Source organism: Papilio xuthus, unplaced genomic scaffold (assembly GCF_000836235.2).
Source record: "Papilio xuthus unplaced genomic scaffold, Pxut_1.1 DF824992.1, whole genome shotgun sequence".
NCBI lineage: Eukaryota > Metazoa > Arthropoda > Insecta > Lepidoptera > Papilionidae > Papilio > Papilio xuthus.
The window spans coordinates 5,081,013-5,100,366 of record NW_013533657.1 but is presented as its reverse complement, the minus strand read 5'-3'; the positions used below and the strand labels follow the sequence as shown (position 1 = coordinate 5,100,366).

The 19,354-nt window shown below is 32.3% G+C and overlaps 1 protein-coding gene across 1 annotated transcript; it reads left to right on the top strand.

Moving 5' to 3' along the window:
• The first annotated feature begins 12,100 nt into the window (after positions 1-12,100).
• On the top strand, positions 12,101-15,543 carry LOC106126604 (Y-box factor homolog). Its single transcript, XM_013324332.1, has 2 exons — positions 12,101-12,239; positions 13,741-15,543. Exon 2 carries the CDS (start codon positions 13,849-13,851, stop codon positions 14,689-14,691), a length of 843 nt encoding a protein of 280 aa, XP_013179786.1. The 5' UTR covers positions 12,101-12,239; positions 13,741-13,848; the 3' UTR covers positions 14,692-15,543.
• The last annotated feature ends 3,811 nt before the right edge of the window (positions 15,544-19,354 follow it).

Here is a 19,354-nt window from a genome sequence, read left to right as displayed (position 1 = left end):
AGATGCATTAAACCTTTATTGTATAAAACCAGCTGCCACCCGTGACTCCGTTCGCGTGTATGTGATCTTCCAGACTATGTTCTACATCTGTGCGAAATTTCATCAAGATCCGTTTAGCCGTACCAAAGATACCTTCAAACAAACATCCTACCATCTACACGTTCGCATTTATAATATTGGTAAGAAGTAAGACTGTTCAAACATGTATTTATGAATAAGAATTTCTTGTATGTACATACATATTTACTCTTTTGGCTACTATGGTGATAATCTTGGTCTTTCCGAATACTTACTAGAAACAGTTATTTTAGACATTAATAGTTAGAATCCTTTGGCGCGACTGACGTGCTTACGCTACAAAGTCCAGTGTCAGAATGAATAGTGAAGGGACACAAACATCGACATTTTTGTAAGGCTAGTGTTGTTCAATACATTGTCACATTTTTGTATTTTCTTCATAACAGCAAATTGCTAGGTGTATTCAAATTAACTTTATTAAATACAAATTCACCTAAATTATCGTTTATTATTATTATTTTCAAAATAGGTTTTGAAAAGAACTTTTTTTAAAGCAGATATTACTATTGCGTAATGGATTAAAACATGTCGATTTATTCGTGACAATGAAGTGAAAGCCCAGGAGCTTTTATATTTCACGTTCATTGAATTTTGTAGCCGTCGTTAAAGATTTACTGTTACGTAAACTTTTTCAGCGCTTTTTTCGTCCACAACAAAGCTTTTTTTCAATTTGCTCGTGTTTTATTTGCATTTGGTTTTATTTCTATTTTTATTACTAAAAAATTCAGATCACTGTTTTCTGATGAAAAAGCTTTTCAAATGAATATTACATATACATTTAATAGGTAATGGGATAGAAATCTGTGGCCATCAAGTATTACTGAAAAATATCGTAGAAATGTATTTTTTATTTTTTTTATATCAAAAAGTGGCAAACGAGCGAGCGGCCACCTGAAATCGCTGAAATAGCGAAGTGACTGTTGCCCATAGACATAAGCAATTGCATATGCGTTGCCATTAAGTGTTCTTCCAGACTTTGTTCTATATGTATGCCAAATTTCATCGAGATCTCTTCAGCCGTTCCGGAGATGCCTTTAAACAAACATCCATCCATCCAAACATTCGCGTTTATAATATTACTAAGAAGTAAGATGTCTAAGTTGATAAGTTGTTACCTTGTGTGCTACAGTACAATATATGAAATGAAATGAAAATGAAATGAAAATGAAAATGAAAAATAATTTATTAAAATCCAAGAACATAATAACACATTAAAATGTTAAGCTAAGAAATTTTATGGATACAAAAAAGGTGGATATTACAAGTATTTACCAGTATCCTCGCACTAGGCGCAGCCTGTGTCGCGAGGATCCTGCTCTTAAGTTTTATCAGAGGTTCGTTAGACGGCAACAAATTAAGTAAAATACAAATAATCAAGTGCCATTTGTTTTAGAAAAGAAGCTAAATCAAAGTAACACATGCTAAACATTAGTGATAAACTTAACATATTATTTTAAGAATGTCTTCTGTGTCCTTGTACGTTAGTTTCAGCAACCACGACTTTAATTTTATTTTGGCTTTGTTAACCGAGTCTCGCTTAATGTCGCATTTTTCTAAGACTATATTGTAAATGTAGGGACCTAGGAAATGCTCAAAACGTTGAGCAAATGAGGAATTAACCTTCGGTATGGGCACTTTAAATTTTCGCTTTGCATGAAGATTTTGGCCATTGGTACTATTTACAATAGCTTTATGCTGTAAAATAGATGTCCTGTATACTATATGTTATGATATGTTAATACTATATGTATGTTTGCGTGTATGTTTAGTGAGTCTGTATGTGAAATAAATTTATGATTACAGATTCACCTTGCTAATCTTAATTTTTAATTAATAATAACCACAAACCTGCTTCAACCGATTGAGCAATCACTTCCAATTGCAATCACAAACAATCGGTATACACCATTATGTAGGCAAAGCGGTTACGTGAAATTTGATCATTATAATCAGTTTCGAAGTCTGCTGATTTATTTACATTCCAACACGTCCCTTACTTATTTCTGAGACCAAAATGACTGTATAAAACATATCGTCATCCGTCTCTTTCATCTATATATATAAAAGGAAGTCGTGTTAGTTACACTATTTATAACTCAAGAACGGCTTTACCGATATGGCTGATAATTGGTGAGGAAGTAGCTTAGAGCCAGGGGATGGACGTAGGATACTATTTATTCATTTTTCGAATTTATGCCTTGAAGAGCTGCTTTTTATTTCTGCAGCAATTTTCTTGAAGAGCTGTTTAGATGGATGTGATGTGGATGGATGGATGGGTGTTTGAAGATATCTCTACAACGGCTGAACGGATCTCGATTAAATTTGGCATACGTACGAACACATAGGCTCACACGGACGGAGTCGCGGGCGACAGCTAGTTTTTACGCTCACGGCCCATCGCTCACTACGCTCACACGTCCGCGAAATAATACCAGTACCATCGCTCACTACGCTCACGCGTCCGCGAAATAATACCAGTACCACTCATCCTGAAGAAGGGCCCCCGATGGGGAAACTAGTCGGTGCCGCCACCGGAAGAATATACGTGAGCGTTTAGCCGTGTTTATATATCAGTTTGTTTATAATATAGGCGTTCATTTAGAATAGAAAAAATTCTACATTGAAACATCTATATTGAAAAGAAATGTTTGGGTGAACATAAATTTTCCTTGTTATGAATCAAAAGATATTAAGAAGTAGCATTTCCACTACTCGTCCAAACCGCAGAAAATATTTCTAGACATTGTTTCATGAGTTTTCACTTAGCTCTATTCATAAGGAAGAACAATGAAACTCATTGTGCTGACGTCATAGTTAAAATAAGTCTTAAGAAGAATAGAATAGTTTTATCCACTATTTCTATATACAAATTCATAATGTTGCAGTAACTTTTGGTATTACTATTTTATGTAAATATAACTAAATTTTGATAGACTTTCAATTTCTGTAACTTAACTGGTTTAGTAAAGTTTTGTTCAAAAATTTTTTTTTTCAATTTTATTATCTTTAAAGTACTGAAATAAATATGTATCTATATAGGTGTTTATTCGGTGGAAAACAACTGGAATAATAAAAAAAAAGCTAAAGATGAGATCACAAATACTTTTCCAAATACTGATTTTTGTAAGCCATGTCTAATCATTGAAGTTATGTCACCAATCGGACTATCGTCATCTCAAATACCGGCAGGCAAAATCTGTGGCCTCGGTATTGCTGATGTCTATGGGCATCGATAATCACGTCGGTGTTCCCACTGCTTGTTTGCCTACTTTTATAAAAAAAAAAATCTGAGACCAAAACTCCTTTATAAAAATATCGTCCTTCCTTTCATTATATTGACAAAATAGTAACAACAATATATTTTTAATGTGAATTTTGGTCTCAGAAATCAACCATAAATAATTTATTATTACAAAAAACGCCAACATTAAAAAAGAAATGATATTTGCATTGTCACGTACGAATACTGTAAATAGTAAACATATGGAACGTGCATTTCTTCAAATTATATTTGTACACACGACATTTCGTAAATATATAAACGTGCAAATACGAGATACTCGCCAGTATTCAAATATTGTCAAATATGACTCGTATATTCATTTCTATTTTATGTAAAAAAAATATTGACGTTTGCCTTTTCAATATTGTGCTGGAAATTGAAGATTGATGAAATTGCTATAAAGTTTATGAAGTAAACGTAGAAGAATCATATACTTCAACTTTTGTTACCAAATACGATTTTAATAATTATTTTATACTAGCTGTCGCCCGCGACTCCGCCCGCGTGGATATATAAAAACACTTATATATAGATAAGTGAAATAAAAAGCAGCTTTTCAAGGCATAAATTCGAAAAAAAAGAATAAATAGTATGCTATGACCGTCTCCTGGCTCTAAGCTACCTCCTCACCAATTTTCAGCCATATCGTTAAAGTCGATCTTGATTTATAAGTAGTGTAACTAACACGACTTTCTTTTATAAACAGGGTGTCCCAAAATTCAACGATAAAATGATGTATATAGATATAATCATCATCATCAGCTCACTATACGTCCCCACCGAGGGGCTCGGAGCCTACCCTAAGTTAAGGGTGATTAGGCCATAGTCAACCACGCTGGCCAAGTGCGGGTTGGTTGACTTCACACATATCTTTGAATTACTTCTCAGATATGTGCAGGTTGCATTGGTTCTTACGGTGAAGGAAAACATCGTATAGATATAATGTTATATATTATTTATTTATATTATTACTAAAATAATTCGAACAATAACTTTTTAAGTTAATTAAAACAACGTTCAATTAAAGATGATGAAACAGTTATATTTGTTGAAAGTTTTTTGAAAAATATTTTCAATGTAAAAATGAGATTTTTCAATGTGAAAATGTTTTTCTCTTTCAAGTTAGTAATTAACTTTTAACTGGAGACACTCAGCCGTGCAAAGTTATTCTTTCGGAAGTTAATTAAAAAGAAATGATTGCAATTTTTCTTATATCTTATCTTACTAATATAAATGCGAATCTCTAGATTGATGGATGGATGGATGTTTGAAGGTATCTCGAAAACGGCTGAACAGATCTCGATGAAATTTAACATACATAGCGTGGAAAAATACATTAAAAACATATCGTCATCCCTGTTATATTTTAGACAAAATAAAGATAATAATATGTTTTAATAGGGAATTTTGGTCTTAGAAACTCACGGTTAGTAATATAAAGGTAGACAATAATAAACAATATTCACATATTTTTTGTTTAAATAATACTGAATGCAGGCAAATTCCAGGACAAAAGTTTTACGGTCAAACAATTTCTCGTAACAAGGGACTGAACAACGCGTTGTTTAAACAACTGAAATTCGGCTTGCAAATCACGCCCTGTAATTATCACGTTGTTAAGTTTGGCTAAACAAAATAACGCCGAATTCGCAATTCAAACAAAATCTTTTGTTTATTTCTACACAAATAAATATATTTGTATGCCTGTTTTATCCGTCCTTAAATCAATGTACAGATTATTATAAACCTTTGGTAGGATATTCTGAGAAAGCCAAAGAAGATTTCTGTTCTTTAATTTTTTTTTATATTTGAATTAAACTCAAATAAACTTTTGTTTGGACAACGAAACTGTTTATATTTTGTCTTTGACATTTTCAGAGTTCATCAAATAAATAAAATTGTGTGCGGTCCTAGACTAGTAATTAAAGTTAAATAAATATAATAAGCTCCTCTAAGTCGTTCTTTAAATTAAAAGACTGTACAAATCTCATTGCTTCTGCTGACAGAACGGGATACGGGAGGAATAATCTTGGAAATTCAATTATTTGAGATGACTTTTTTCTTAATCCATTTTATTAGCTTTAGTAGCTGTCCCGCTGTCTCGTCAAAAATTGATTTTATTACATCAAATGTACCCGAGTGTTTGCTAGTCTTTTGTTTCGTTCATTAAATTATTATCTCGTAATCTTTTATATCGTAAACTAGCTATTGCACGCGACTCCATTCATGCGTAGTTAAAAAAAAGAATGCTAAGTAGCCTGTGTTCTTCCAGACTATCTTCTACATCCATGACAAATTTCATCGTCATCTGTTGAGCCGTTCTAGTAATACTTTCAAACATTCATTGATCTATCCATCTAAAAATTGGCATTTATAATATTAGTAAGTTGAAATGGGCCGAAAAGTTTTGTTGCTAATTTATCAATAGGGAAACCTACATAACAATCGCATTTGATCATAAAAGTTGGTGGACGAAACTCGTATTATAAAACATTATAATTGTGATAAATGTATTCGATCTTTGATGTAATGTCAAAGAGTAAAAACCACTTTCCTAGACGTACAAAAAGGTAATAAATATTAGCTTAAAACAAAAGAACTTGTAACATCTGTTTAATTTCAACTTATAGAACGATATTATTGAAAATTAAATTATCGAAAATCAATTTACTTCGGCAAACTGTAGTTATAAGCCTTGATGAAACGGAATAGGGTACAAATTCCCTTGTCAAAATTTAATTGTTCACCATAAATTCCTTTAGGCTTAAGTCCGCATACACATTTTACGATCGCTGTAACATTAGAGGTTGACGCGATATTAATTAAAATTTTCATCAAACGAAGCCTCTACGGTCGAAGTCTGAAGCTTTGATATATGACAAATATTTTACATTGGTTCCAATAGCTTCTCATATAATACATGAACTTACACATTTTTATGTCCTAAATAACTCTCTTTCAAATTAAATGCTGCACTCAGTGGTTTACTGTTTACTTAGTGTGGACATCTCATTGTAAATCTATACTAAGCTAATTTAGTGGCCTCTGACGGATGCGGCAGTTTTTGATTTTCTCTAAATCATACTAATACGAGTATTATAAATGCGAATGTTTAGATGGATGGATGTTTATTTGAAGATACTTCTGGAACAGCTAACAACTCTCGCTGAAATTTGGGATAGTTGTAGAACATAGTCTGGAAGAACATATAGGCTATTTATTAAGTTTTTTTAGCTCTACGCGGAAGGAGTCGTGGCCGACCGCTAGTAAAATCATAAAGCATTAAATAAGGATCGTTTTTAAAGCATTACCGTTGATTTATAATCCCTATTGAATAAAGAAATTGGCTCATTTTTTGCGACATTACAAGTAATAAATTTCTTTTGGAATAAGAGGGATTAAGGTTTCATCGGATAATTTGCATGGACCGAGAACGGGCAAGAATTATTTTATAGAAAATAATATTAAAAAAACTGTGATACTCAGCTCTTAATAGTCACTAAGTAAGCTACTTAGTGTAGCTTTATCATTATAAATCAACACTGAGGACCAATCTAAATAACCGTCAAATAAAGTTAATTGCAGTCATTATTGTAACGCTAAGGAAAAATATTTTTTACTAGTTCATTCACGCCTCATCTGCTGTGTTTTGTATTATAAAAATTCTTAGTAACTTTATTTCTAGATACGCAGTAACTATTTACTTTTCTAGAAGTGTTTGTGCGGAAAGTAAGTAAATAGCATGAAAGTAAATTATGAAAAGCCGGCAACGAGCTTTTTCACTCGGAAAAATCCTTTGAAATATTACTTGCCAGATAAGCTGAGAGCCTTGAAATAATAAATGTGGTGCTAGGTGCAAACAATTACATAGTTAAAAGTGTAAATAACAATATTTTATACCTCATAAAATAAATATAAAAACGCTTTAACGTGATTTTTAAAATGAACAATGGATATAAGAATTTGTTTATGAATTAAAAATAATACACTTATATGAAAATCCAAAAAAAAAAATCATCTCTCCCGACATTGCTTTTTAGCAAGGGAGTTCATAATAGAATTCATATACATATACCCTACATACAAACAAACATACTAATTTACCCGAGAATATACAGTCGGATAAGAAATGACAAACGTATGTCTTATGATTTAATACCTTGTTTACATTATGCCAGTTGTATGCCAGTGTTCATTTTAAGTGCAACTGTACCACTACTGGCATAATGTAAACAAGGCATAATAACTTAATATTATTTTAATAGATAGGTACAAGTAATAGTTATGGTGACAGAGAACGTTGTGGTTGAAATGTGAATAAACAAAAGCATTGAGCCTCAGGCATTCATGGAAGCGCATAATTACATTATTCCAAGCGGTGTTTGCGTTGGCAAGTTGCCAGAAAGTAAGACTGTTTCGTATGTCATTACAAGAGCGCTGTCTGGATACAGTTATAGATAGAACATTAATATAGGGTACAGAAGTATGGAGACAGCTTCACTTTGTCTCGCTTTCAGGAAGATATTTTTCTTTGCTAGTGTGTAATTTCATACTATGTATGGCTCATTTTGACCTCGTATAGGTTTTACGTTTATGTTATGTAAAATTATTGCATAAATTAAACCACACTTCTTACTAATATGTATTATAAATGCGAATGTTTCATGTATGGATAGGTCTGTTAGATGATATCTTCAGAACAGCTCACCGGATGTCGATAAAATTTTGCACGGACGTAGATCATAGTCTGGAAAAACACATAATCTATTAACTTATTTTATTTCCTACTACAAGTAATAAAAGTTTGAATCAGAAATTTGTTATTCAAGTAAGAAAAACTATTGTCTTAAAGTTTTTAACAAAAAGGCATAATAGCGAGCGTCCTTTCCATGACTTTTCAAGTTTCTTCATAAAAAAATACTCGGAGTTTTTATTTAAAATCTGATAACATCTTAAACTTTGTTATATTTTGTAGATTTTATTCAATTCATACAAATTTTCTAAAGTTAAATAAAAATGTATTGTTTTCTGAGATATGACTGAAAAAAACTATGAAATCAAGGCTTTTAACGTATGCAAAATAATTTATCTCAAAGTTTAGGCAAACGAGGTAATTCGTTATCCTTGTTCACCCGTTTGCCGGAGTTTTAAAATGCTTAGCGATGCAGCCGTAAACGGGATTTAAATTTCATTTCTTCTGTGATTTATAACTTTATGCAAATTTAAGACTGCCACAACTGTTAACTGTTTGTCATTGAGATAAAAGAACTTCATTTCACAGTAGTTTAAATAACAATTATTATAAGATTTTAAAGTTTATTACAAGCGTGACGTATAACATAGATAATTTGGGCTGGCAGTTGTAATATAGTTTTTTTTTTATAAATTTTTATTAAGTGACTAGCGGTCGCCCGTGACTTCAACGCAAAAAAAGTAGCCTTTAATATGCCCGCGTGCATCGGCTACTGTCCTGTCAAATTCGGTCCAGCCGTTCTGAAAATTACCCGAAACAAACGCGGCCTTGCGTACTTATAGACACACAGGCATACATATAGAAAGACAAACATTTTTAAATTCTCTGTATGTTATCAGCTACGTAAATACATCATGTATACGATTAAATTGTTTTTTTCTATATATATATATATAATACATATAGACATTCCATGTCTGTATGCAATGTTTGCTTGCGTTAGTTGAGACAATTTTAGTCATATGATTAATAAAATGTACGTTTTTGTAATTCTAATGACTACAACGAGGCAATAAACGGCAGGATGCTTTGGAAAACAATATGTTCGCAGCAAAAACAGCATTAAATTGAAATATGTTTTACTTTCCACGCTGCACACGAACTAATTAACCGAAATAAGTATTCCAATTATTTTTATATTCAGAATATTCCTACAAAAAGTAATTTGTTTATGTTTCTGGATTCACGTTGAAAGAAATATTCGGTTAAATAGTTTATTTTAAAATTACAACAATTAGCCTTAAATTAAAATTTAGTCTTTTGATAAACAGTTCGTAAAAGAGCACATATCTAGATTTATTTGCTTAGCTCAAAAAGTTTTTAATATTAAGGAAACGTTGGATTTTTCACTGACAATAATAAAAATTCGATAGCCTGATACTACACTAGAATAGTTGAATTAATAAGCGTCGGTTACGCAGTGAGTTAAGCATTGGACCTACAATCTAAAAGTCTTGGTTTCGATTCTCATATTAAAATGGGGATAATTTTAAGCCATTTTTTTTAATTTGCTAATATTTCTTTTACCATTCCAATTAAGCTCTAAGCTTGTGCTAGGATATGGTTTACGACAATAGTCGAATGGCGAGATTCAAACCCCGACTTCGTGATCGGAAATCCGTACCCTTAGCCATTAGGCTATTGCCGCTTAAATGATTATGTAAGGAAGAGTAAAAATCTATTGATATTTTAGAATATGGTGATGCATTCAAGGATGCTTAGAACATAAGGACTCTTGCATCAAGGACTATAAGCGCATTTCTAGTGATTCTGTATGAGAAATTAATATTAAATTTTTTATCTTAAACATAACCATTATAGCGATTTAATTAAAATGAATAAGTTGTAAAAAGTTAAATTTGTTTACAAGTTGTGGTGTCAAGTTCAGGGTGAGCGCTTATTGTTTTAATCAATCTGACCATAATTGAAAAAGTTTGAAGAATGTCAAAAAGATTTAGACTATTCTGATTCGTTTAATTCGAAAAAAAGCCTCTGAAATTATCCGAAGTTTTCCTTTATCGTTTTACTAGCTGTCGCCCGCGACTCAGTCCGCGCAGTGTTAAAAAAACTTAATTAGTAGCCTATGTGTTCTTCCCGATTATGTTCTACATCTATGCTGAATTTCTTCGAAATCCGTTAAGCCGTTTTGAAGATACATAATAACAAACATCCATCCATCCAAACTATCGCATTTATAATATTAGTAAGATGTAATTTTGTTGTAATCTGTGATAATACTCGATGCTCATAATTTATTAATTACATTTAAAATATATAAGAGATTTCTTCAAAATATATACGTTTATACTTTATGCATTCGGTAGCCAAATAAAGAAATTTTAATTCTACCTTCGTCGCGAACAAACTACACTGTTCATCTACGTTGCTGAACGATTCTTAAATTAGTTATTTCATAATCAGCCTAAGCATTTTAACTAGCAAAATGCGGTGCTTTAAAAGGACCTGTGAAATGTTCACAAGTCCTTTTAATTTGTAAAATGTAATGAAAATATAAATTATAGATTATTAATATTGAGATGTGTAAAATAATTTACATCACTTTTAACAGATGGCGTTAAATACAATTTAGTTAATAATGAAATAAAATTATTTTTGTATGAAATAGAACTCTTACAACAGATTACATCTTCATCAATTGAAATTTATTCGTCGGTCGTCAAAGCATAAATCTCAAAGAGTCTCTTTGCAAAGTGTATCTTAAAATGTAAACTTTGTGGGATATGAGGAAACTGTGCAAAAATGAAATTAACCCTTAATTCGATGGTGTCCAGTGTGACGAACAACTAATTAAAAAAATCTACTGAATTTCTAGACAAAATTACGTAAGTATGATTTTAATAAAACAAAACAGTTTTTTTGCTACAAAAAATTTCGTCGAATAACGAATTATTAATCAATTTCGTTTTTAAAACAAGTTTATTTATTCTATTTCGTGGAATATTTTTACTGTGCCCTTTAAATCTTACTCCCTTTATCCACAACAATCCATACAAACCTAAACTTTAATTTATAGCTCTTGGAATTTTTTATTTATTTTATTAATGTATTCGAGTTCTTTCAAAATCCTTTTTAATTAAAAAAGCAATTTTAAGTAAAGATTACGTCATAAATTACAGTAAGGTACTAAAATTATTTGATAATTTTAAGATTAGATTTTGGTATTTAATAAACTATCGAGATACAAATTATTATACCTACCTTAGGGACCTTCAAGAAGGGAGCATACCATTTCCTTAAAGGCCGGCAACGTATCTGCAGTTCCTCTGGTGTTGCAGATGTCCATGGGTGTCGTTGATCGCCTCGGTGTTCCCGTAGCTCGTTTGTCCCCCTCTATTGCAAAAAAAATATATTGAAATTACTATATCGTTTATTAATTGCTGTGTACTGACAGGTCTACTTATAGACTGACGAAGTTTAAAACAGGTTGGTAACATTGATTATCATTAATTTTGAAAACTACCCACGTATTTTTTCATTTTCTTGTTATTGCATCACTTTGCCGCGAGTGTCTGTACCGCGTTGAACGCGTGGCAAAAAAACTGTCGTTTCATCTTTGACGAAGCATCATCAGCAACAATTCGGATGAAGAAGCTTTCCGTTCAAGTGAAATTCGATGTAATCCTGAACATTTGAAGAGAATAATTTAATTGCTTCTTTACAGAAGCGTGCAAAAGTAAGTAACTTGGCTTACAGTTACGTTATTAATTATTAGATATTCGATACAATTATCTTAGTTCTATAAAACTTTAAGTTCTTTAGCAATCTGCTTAAGAAAAAACCAGTGCTTAAAAAACCATGTTACACTAAAAAACGAATAAATGTAAAATTATTTTTTACATCAAAATTTAAGTTTAATTATGTTTGTAAAAGAAGGCAGAGGAGGCTAATTAGCATTTTACTACATTCTAGACTTAAATGGAATTAGCATTTCACTTGATAAATCTTTTTTTTAACTTTCCAGGACTAGGTTATATCTATGGAAGCTTTGAACGAATGACACGCGTATGGCACACAGAGAAAAAGTGATAATTCTGGTGTTTGTTTCTTAAGAACGGTTATAATTTGAACATTTGAGTAACAAGAGAAAATTCGTTTATTATTACGGTAAGTTTTCTTCTTCTTCTTCTTAATATTATAAAGATATTACTAGCTGACGCCCGCGACTACGCCCACACTTAATTAAAAAAATAATTAGTACCCTATGTGTTCTTTCAGACTATGTTCCATACATATGCCAAATTTCGTCGAGATTCACTCAGCCTTTCTGGGAATACCTTCAAACAAACATCCATCCGCATTTATAATATTAGTAAGATTTAAATGAGTAGTAACAATAAGAAGATATCCGTCTCGTAGACAATAAAATGCTTTAAATTTGAGCATTCAAATGAAGTCCTAATAAAATGTAGTGAGCTGTACGTGAGATTTAATCTTAACCTAACACGGCGCCCCTATAAATATTTACGATATGATAACGCGCCCGATATTGAGGAACATTATATAGGCTTTTTTATTTTCAAGAAGCGAGAATAAAGATTCGGGAATCTGACGAAATGTAAGACGAAATCGTCGCAAATAAAGCCCCAAGGCAATACTTACGGTGAATACAGAAATGGAGCCAGTTTACATTTAGCTACCCATTTTATGAATCTGGAAAAGATACAGCTACGAACTATGAAATTTAAATTTAAATATAACTTAACATAAAGTATCATCTCTCTTGATATAAATTCAATTAAATTTAGACTTAAAAATTCAAATACGGTGGCTCAGAGGTTTTAGGACTTGTAAACCACAGGTCCTGGGTTCAAATCCCGCCATGTATTATACCTATGTGTTTTTCGATTTTCCATTTTCATATGTACATTTATTCGAGGTTCTTACGGTGAAGGAAAACATCGTGATGCAACCTGCACATATCAGAGAAGAAATTCAATACCATGAACCAACCCGCACTTAGCCAGTGTGGTTGACTATCGCCTAATCACCCTTAACTTAGGATAGACTCCGAGGCCCTCGTTGAGGACGTATAGTGAGCTGATGATGATGATACATTTTTCATCTAATCACGGTAACTTATTTTAATCGATCGACTAAAAAAATACATGTAGATTGAAATAATGAACCTTTGATATTATGTGACCGGGTTCTAAAGTTGAAAATAGCCCTTTCATTTATTAATAGTCTGGCTCATAGAACGTCCTAGGGAGCAGATCAATCCCCTGTTATAACCATTTATAGGTCATTATATTTATAGTGCTGTGAATTTAAACCGTTAAGTCAATATTTATTTGTAGAATTCTCGTTATAAAAAGGGTAGCAATATAGTGTCTTCACGGGAAATAACTTAGGTTAATCTTACCAATATTATAAATACGAATATTTAGATGGATGGATAGATCGATGTTTGTTTGAAGGTATCTCTAGAACGGCTGCATGGATCTCTCTCAAATTGGCATAGATGTAACATAGTCTGGAAGAACAAATAGGCTATTAATCAGTTTTTTTAATAGCGTGTGGACGGAGTCACGAGCGACAGCTAGTTGATTATAAGTTGTAGTGTACTAAAAATTAGAAATTTTAACAGCTATTGTGTTTGTTTCAGGTGTGTTTTCTTTAATGATACTGATTAATACGTAAATTTTACAATTCAATAAAATTAGCAACGGCTTGAAGTCACCAATTCAGTTCTTTCATTTTGTTAAATTTCATCATGGCTGAAACAGAAAGTACTTTGGAACAACAACTTGAAATGATAAAACTAGAGCAACACCAACAGCAACAACCGGAGAAATTTCAAGAAACAAAACAGGAGGAGGAGCCTTTTCGAGAATTAAATCAACAGCAGCAGTTAAGTGAAGAAATAAAACAAGAGCCGCAACAACCACAAGAACAAAAACAAGACCAGCAGCAGCCCGAAGAACAAAAACAAGAACAGCAACTTAAGGAGCAGCAGCTTCAAGAAACAAAACAAGAACATAAAGCATATTCTGTACATTATAAAGCCACTAAACAGGTCGTGGCTGAGAAAGTTTCTGGCACCGTCAAATGGTTTAATGTAAAGAGTGGATATGGTTTTATCAATAGGGATGATACAAAGGAAGATGTATTTGTACATCAAACAGCAATAGTTAGGAACAATCCGCGTAAGGCTGTACGCTCTGTTGGTGATGGGGAAACTGTGGAGTTTGCAATGGTTGTCGGCGAGAAAGGATTTGAAGCTGCAGGAGTGACTGGACCAGGTGGTGGACCGGTAAAAGGCTCTCCGTATGCAGCTGATAAACGTCGCGGTTACCCTCGAAGAGGCGGACGCGGCGGCGAGGGTGTTCCACGTAGAGGTATGGGGCGTCACGGGCCACTTATCTACAACGGTGGCATGCATGGCGACGAAGCACATGTGCCACAGCAACAAAGAAACTTTTTTCGGCGTAACTTTCGCGCCAGTAGAGGAGGCGGCAACAGTCCAACGAACAGAGGCAGATATCGACGGATGCCCCCGCGCGGATTCCGAACTGGTATGCCTCGGATAGATATTGTCGCTGAAAGCCAAGCCTAAAATTTAATGAGGATCTTCCAGCATTTTTAATGCATTGTTACTAGCTGTATACAATTTGATTTTATTTTAAGTTTTATAATTATATATCTACAAATTATTTAGGTTATCAAACCTAGTAGAAAGTATCATAGAAAAATATATGCCAATTACACCCGGTCTGTGACCTTAAGATGTAAGTTATGGTTATTTGGTTTAGATTAGAGAATTTATTTTTAGTTTCCTTTATTTTAATTATAGCTCCAATTGCTTAAAAAAAATATGGCTCTTACTTCACCTAGTTTCATGATGAGATATTATAAAAGTTTACGCGGCTTACTTTCCATTAGCGAGGCTCGTTTAGAACGACTTCCCGACACTTTTCCTCGTCTCATTGTCGTTTCATTTAGGTTAAAGTTCATTTAAGCAAAAAAATATACAGCAGCCACATTTTTATATTCCAAGCTAATTTTTAGATTATTAAGAGAGTCAATCTCAGTAGATTTATTGTAATTGAATGGATGGGAAACTACATTTGGTTTTAGAAGACTAAATTCTGTAATAAACCTACTTTTCCCGTCATTGGAAAACTTAAGGTAGAAGATAGGATCTAAAATAAATTTGTGGTTAGAGAGAACCACATGGCATAGGTTTTTTTTATAACTGTGTTTTAACTATAATATATTATAATGTTATATAATATATTATTGATCTTTAATGGGAGCATTTAAGATATATTTTTTTAAGTATCTGAAAAATGAACCCGCAACGTGTACACTGAATCGAGTGTATATCACTGGTAGATTTTTGTATATTTATAACGTGTGTATTTTACACACTCCTGAAAACTGAAATAAACGCTTTGTATATTCCAAACCCATCTTTTATTTGTGGAAAAACATTGTTCGTGAGTTTGAATAGAAACAAATAGGAACTCGTTCCCAATCCCCCAAAACTGGGAAACAAACAAAGTTGATTGATGACGGGTTCTGAAAAAGGATTCGAATTTGAGTTTTAATATTTACTTGCTGATGTATGATATCAAGGTAAAAGAGAATGTATTTAAACCACAAATGAAGCTTTTAAAAATAAAATTAAGTTCTAAGTAAAGTATTGAAATTCAAAATTCATTTCCAATTCCAAGAACATTATTAAAATTTGTTATTTGAACGTATTTCAGAGAATTTGCTATATTAGGGAAATTTTATCTTCAAGCTTTAAGGATTTTCTCAGAGGTAGCAAGACCTTATTATTGATTCGATTGATAATGAGTTATTTGTTTTATATTTCCACTTGTTTTGTGTAAATAATAAGCACTTTCAAAGTATATAAAGGAAAATGTATTTCTTGCATAAAAAACAAATGAAAATGTACACAAATAGAAGCCAAAAAGTTGAACATTTATAACGTTATCATGTATTTCCACCGTGGACATTCTTATTGAAAAATATAGTCATCTCTTTCTTTTCAAAGAGTATGAAAGGGATGATAATATAATATTATAATATTATAAACAATGGAGTCGGCAGCATTAACCCACAATAACTTTATGATTGGACGGTCGATGGGGCCGCAAAGTCCTAGAGTGGCGGTCACGGACAGGTCAACGCATCGTGGGCAGGCTTCCCGCAAGATGGACCGATGACCTGGTCCAGGTTGCAGGAGCGTCCTGGAAGCGGGTGGCACAGGACCGGTCATCGTGGCGATCTTTGGGGAAGGCCTATGCCCAGCAGTGGGCGTCTCATGACTGAGAAGAAGAAGAACATTATGATTGCAGCTTTTTATAAATAAAACAAGGAATATAGACACAAATACACAATTTCCAGAAGAACTGAACTGTATCAAATCTCATGAATGCTAAATCATTTGAATATATTATCATATAAATGAACATATTTATGTTAATTTTTACAATGTCCTTTCAGGGATTGAATAATCAAACATGTTTTTTTTTACGATTACCCTTAATTTTATTCGAATTTATATTTATGTATTACTATAAAACATGAGTCAACTCTTCCTACATTTCAAAGTGAAACGTCTACTCGAAAAATTTAATTCAGTACAGTTTTTCCAGGGTGGAATTGGTGAATGTAATGTTTAGAAAGGCGTTCTAATCGTCGTATTTATTCACGAGACATTGATCTTTGTATATTTTGTAATAAAAAAAAACTGTTTTCGTGACCATAAAACTCTAGATGACACCTAAAACTCGAAAGAGGATTGTAGATATTACTTCTTTAACATCATTTACACTCAAAGTGTCGGTTATGTCGTTTTTATGATGATTAAAGTGCTTGCGATATTGCCTTTTAGTGTGCTTACTCTGAATAATGATTGCGTAATTAATTTGAATAACGATTGGCTAAAATTTACGATATCTAGTTTCATTAATGTATGGTTGGCTGTGGCCTAGTCACCCTTGATTTAGGGTAGGTTCCAAGCCCCTTGGTGGGGACGTATAGTAAGGTGATGATAAATGTATACAAAAAAAAATACTGGCTGTCGTCAGTAACGTCGACCACGTGAAATAAAAAAATAGAAGATGTGCTATTCATGACTTAAATCAATATCTTCATACAATTTCATCAATTCAATCATTTTTTTAAAGATTTTCTGTGGTAAGATACATCTTCCCATTTACACTACGCATTTATAAAATCGATAAAATTGACAATAGGTTTCTGACACCAAAATCTCTGTATAAAATATATCGTCAATCCTGTCTTTCATGTTTGACAAAACAGAGATGACAGTCTGTTTTAAAAGGGAATTTTGATCTCAGAAACCCACGATGAGATACTTTAAAGCGTAATTTCCAGACGGCTTATGTCAAATATCATGTCGTTAAATATTTTATAATTAGTAGGTGAATATTAACGTATGATTTAATTCATACTGAAGCTCGTTAGGTTAAATTAGTGGCTAATGAGGGCATAAGTGTTAAGGAATGAGAGGTTAGTTCACAGGTTAATTAATTTAAATTATCTCATATAATTGCTGTATTTATTTGATATAAAATATACTATTTGCTATTCACGCCTCTGAGGAATTGTTATTGCATATTCATCTTAAGTCTAATAGCTTTATTAGTTTATTTATTATGTACGAGTAATTTATACCAGGTAATTAGATATAATTAATACTAGTTTTGTTTAAAATTAAGTATCATAAATAGAAGGGGTGACCAACTTGATTAGAGCAGAGATCTACGAATTACTGACGTAACTCTGTGCGATCTGTCACATACAAACTCTTAAATGAAATAGCATAGTACCAAATTATGTAGTACTAACTGTCGACCGCGACTCCGTCCTCACTGTAAGTAGCCTGTGTGTTCTTCCAAACATTGTTCTATATGTACCAAACTTCATCAAGATACAGGCAGACATTCTGGAGATATCTTCTAACACACATCCATTCATGCATCCAAACTTTCGCTTTTATAATTTAATAAAAATTGTTGTGTAATATTTCTCACTTATATTATAAATTCTAATGTTAATAGATAGATGTTTGTTAGAAGAATAACGATTGAAATTCGGCATAAATGTAGAACAAAGCCTAGAGGAATCCATATACTACTAATTAAGTTTTTGTTTAATTCTGTACGGACGCAGTCCTGAGCGATAACTAGTAACACATATATTTTAAATACCCATATAAAGGATTTTTCATGTAAGGAATATTAAAAAAAAGTATATGTCGTAGTGTCAGTGTGGAGTCTATTTAATTACTAGAACTTTCCATGCAGACTAGTAATATCCGGTGCGAGCACTCATTTTGTCTATCTAGTGTCGATATCGACATTTGAAATGCTTTTGTTCGCCTGTTCACAATTGTGTTCATGTTTATTGTTTGTGGAACATGTTTTCGAATGGAAATTAACTATTAATTTGGTTGTTTTACGTGTAAATATTTAATTATTATTTTTAGCTTTTTAAATTAAGAATCAATGGACTAATAAAACTTGCCTTTTGTGAGATAAGTAAAAAAAATCTGTATTTTCATAAAAGAACTAGCTGTCGCCCGCGTCTACATTCAAAATTTAAAAAGAAGTAATTTAGTAGCATGTGTGTTCTTTGCACCCGTTCTGGAGATATCATCTAACAAACATCCATCTAAACATTCGCATTTATAATATTAGTAAGATAAGTATAGGATACAGTTGAATGCTTCAATGGAATAAAAAGAATTGGCTAAGAGACTTACATAATGATTCGAATTGTATATTTGCAAGGAAGTAAAGGTATTGAATATCCTGAAATTCGTAATAATGTTTGAACTCAGCGAACTGTAAAGTACAGAAATATATCGAGTTGAATTTTATTGTGCTATTCATTAAATGAAACGTGATGTCAAAACGAAACTTTTCTATATTTTTACAATGATCAAATAAATGGAAAAGATATTTCAGCAAAGTTACATTTTATAAGATAAAATATGTTTTTTTAAATCATATATATATACAAATATTTCGTGTCAAAATGTATGTTCGCGATAAACTACAAAACTAGTGAATTAATTCTTATTAAATTTTTTAAGCATCTGTAATTCGGTCCAACTTTGGATATAGGGTAGTGTTATCTCTATTATTGATTTTCCTCGTGAACGAAGTCGCGGACAAAAGCTAGTAAGTTTTATATAAGCTATCTGAATTCGAATGTTCGATTGTTGTCAGTGGCGA

What these genes read in the sequence shown, in the direction of transcription:
- LOC106126604 (XM_013324332.1), top strand. Translation starts at nt 13,849, where the DNA reads ATGGCTGAAACAGAAAGTACTTTGGAACAACAACTTGAAATGATAAAA.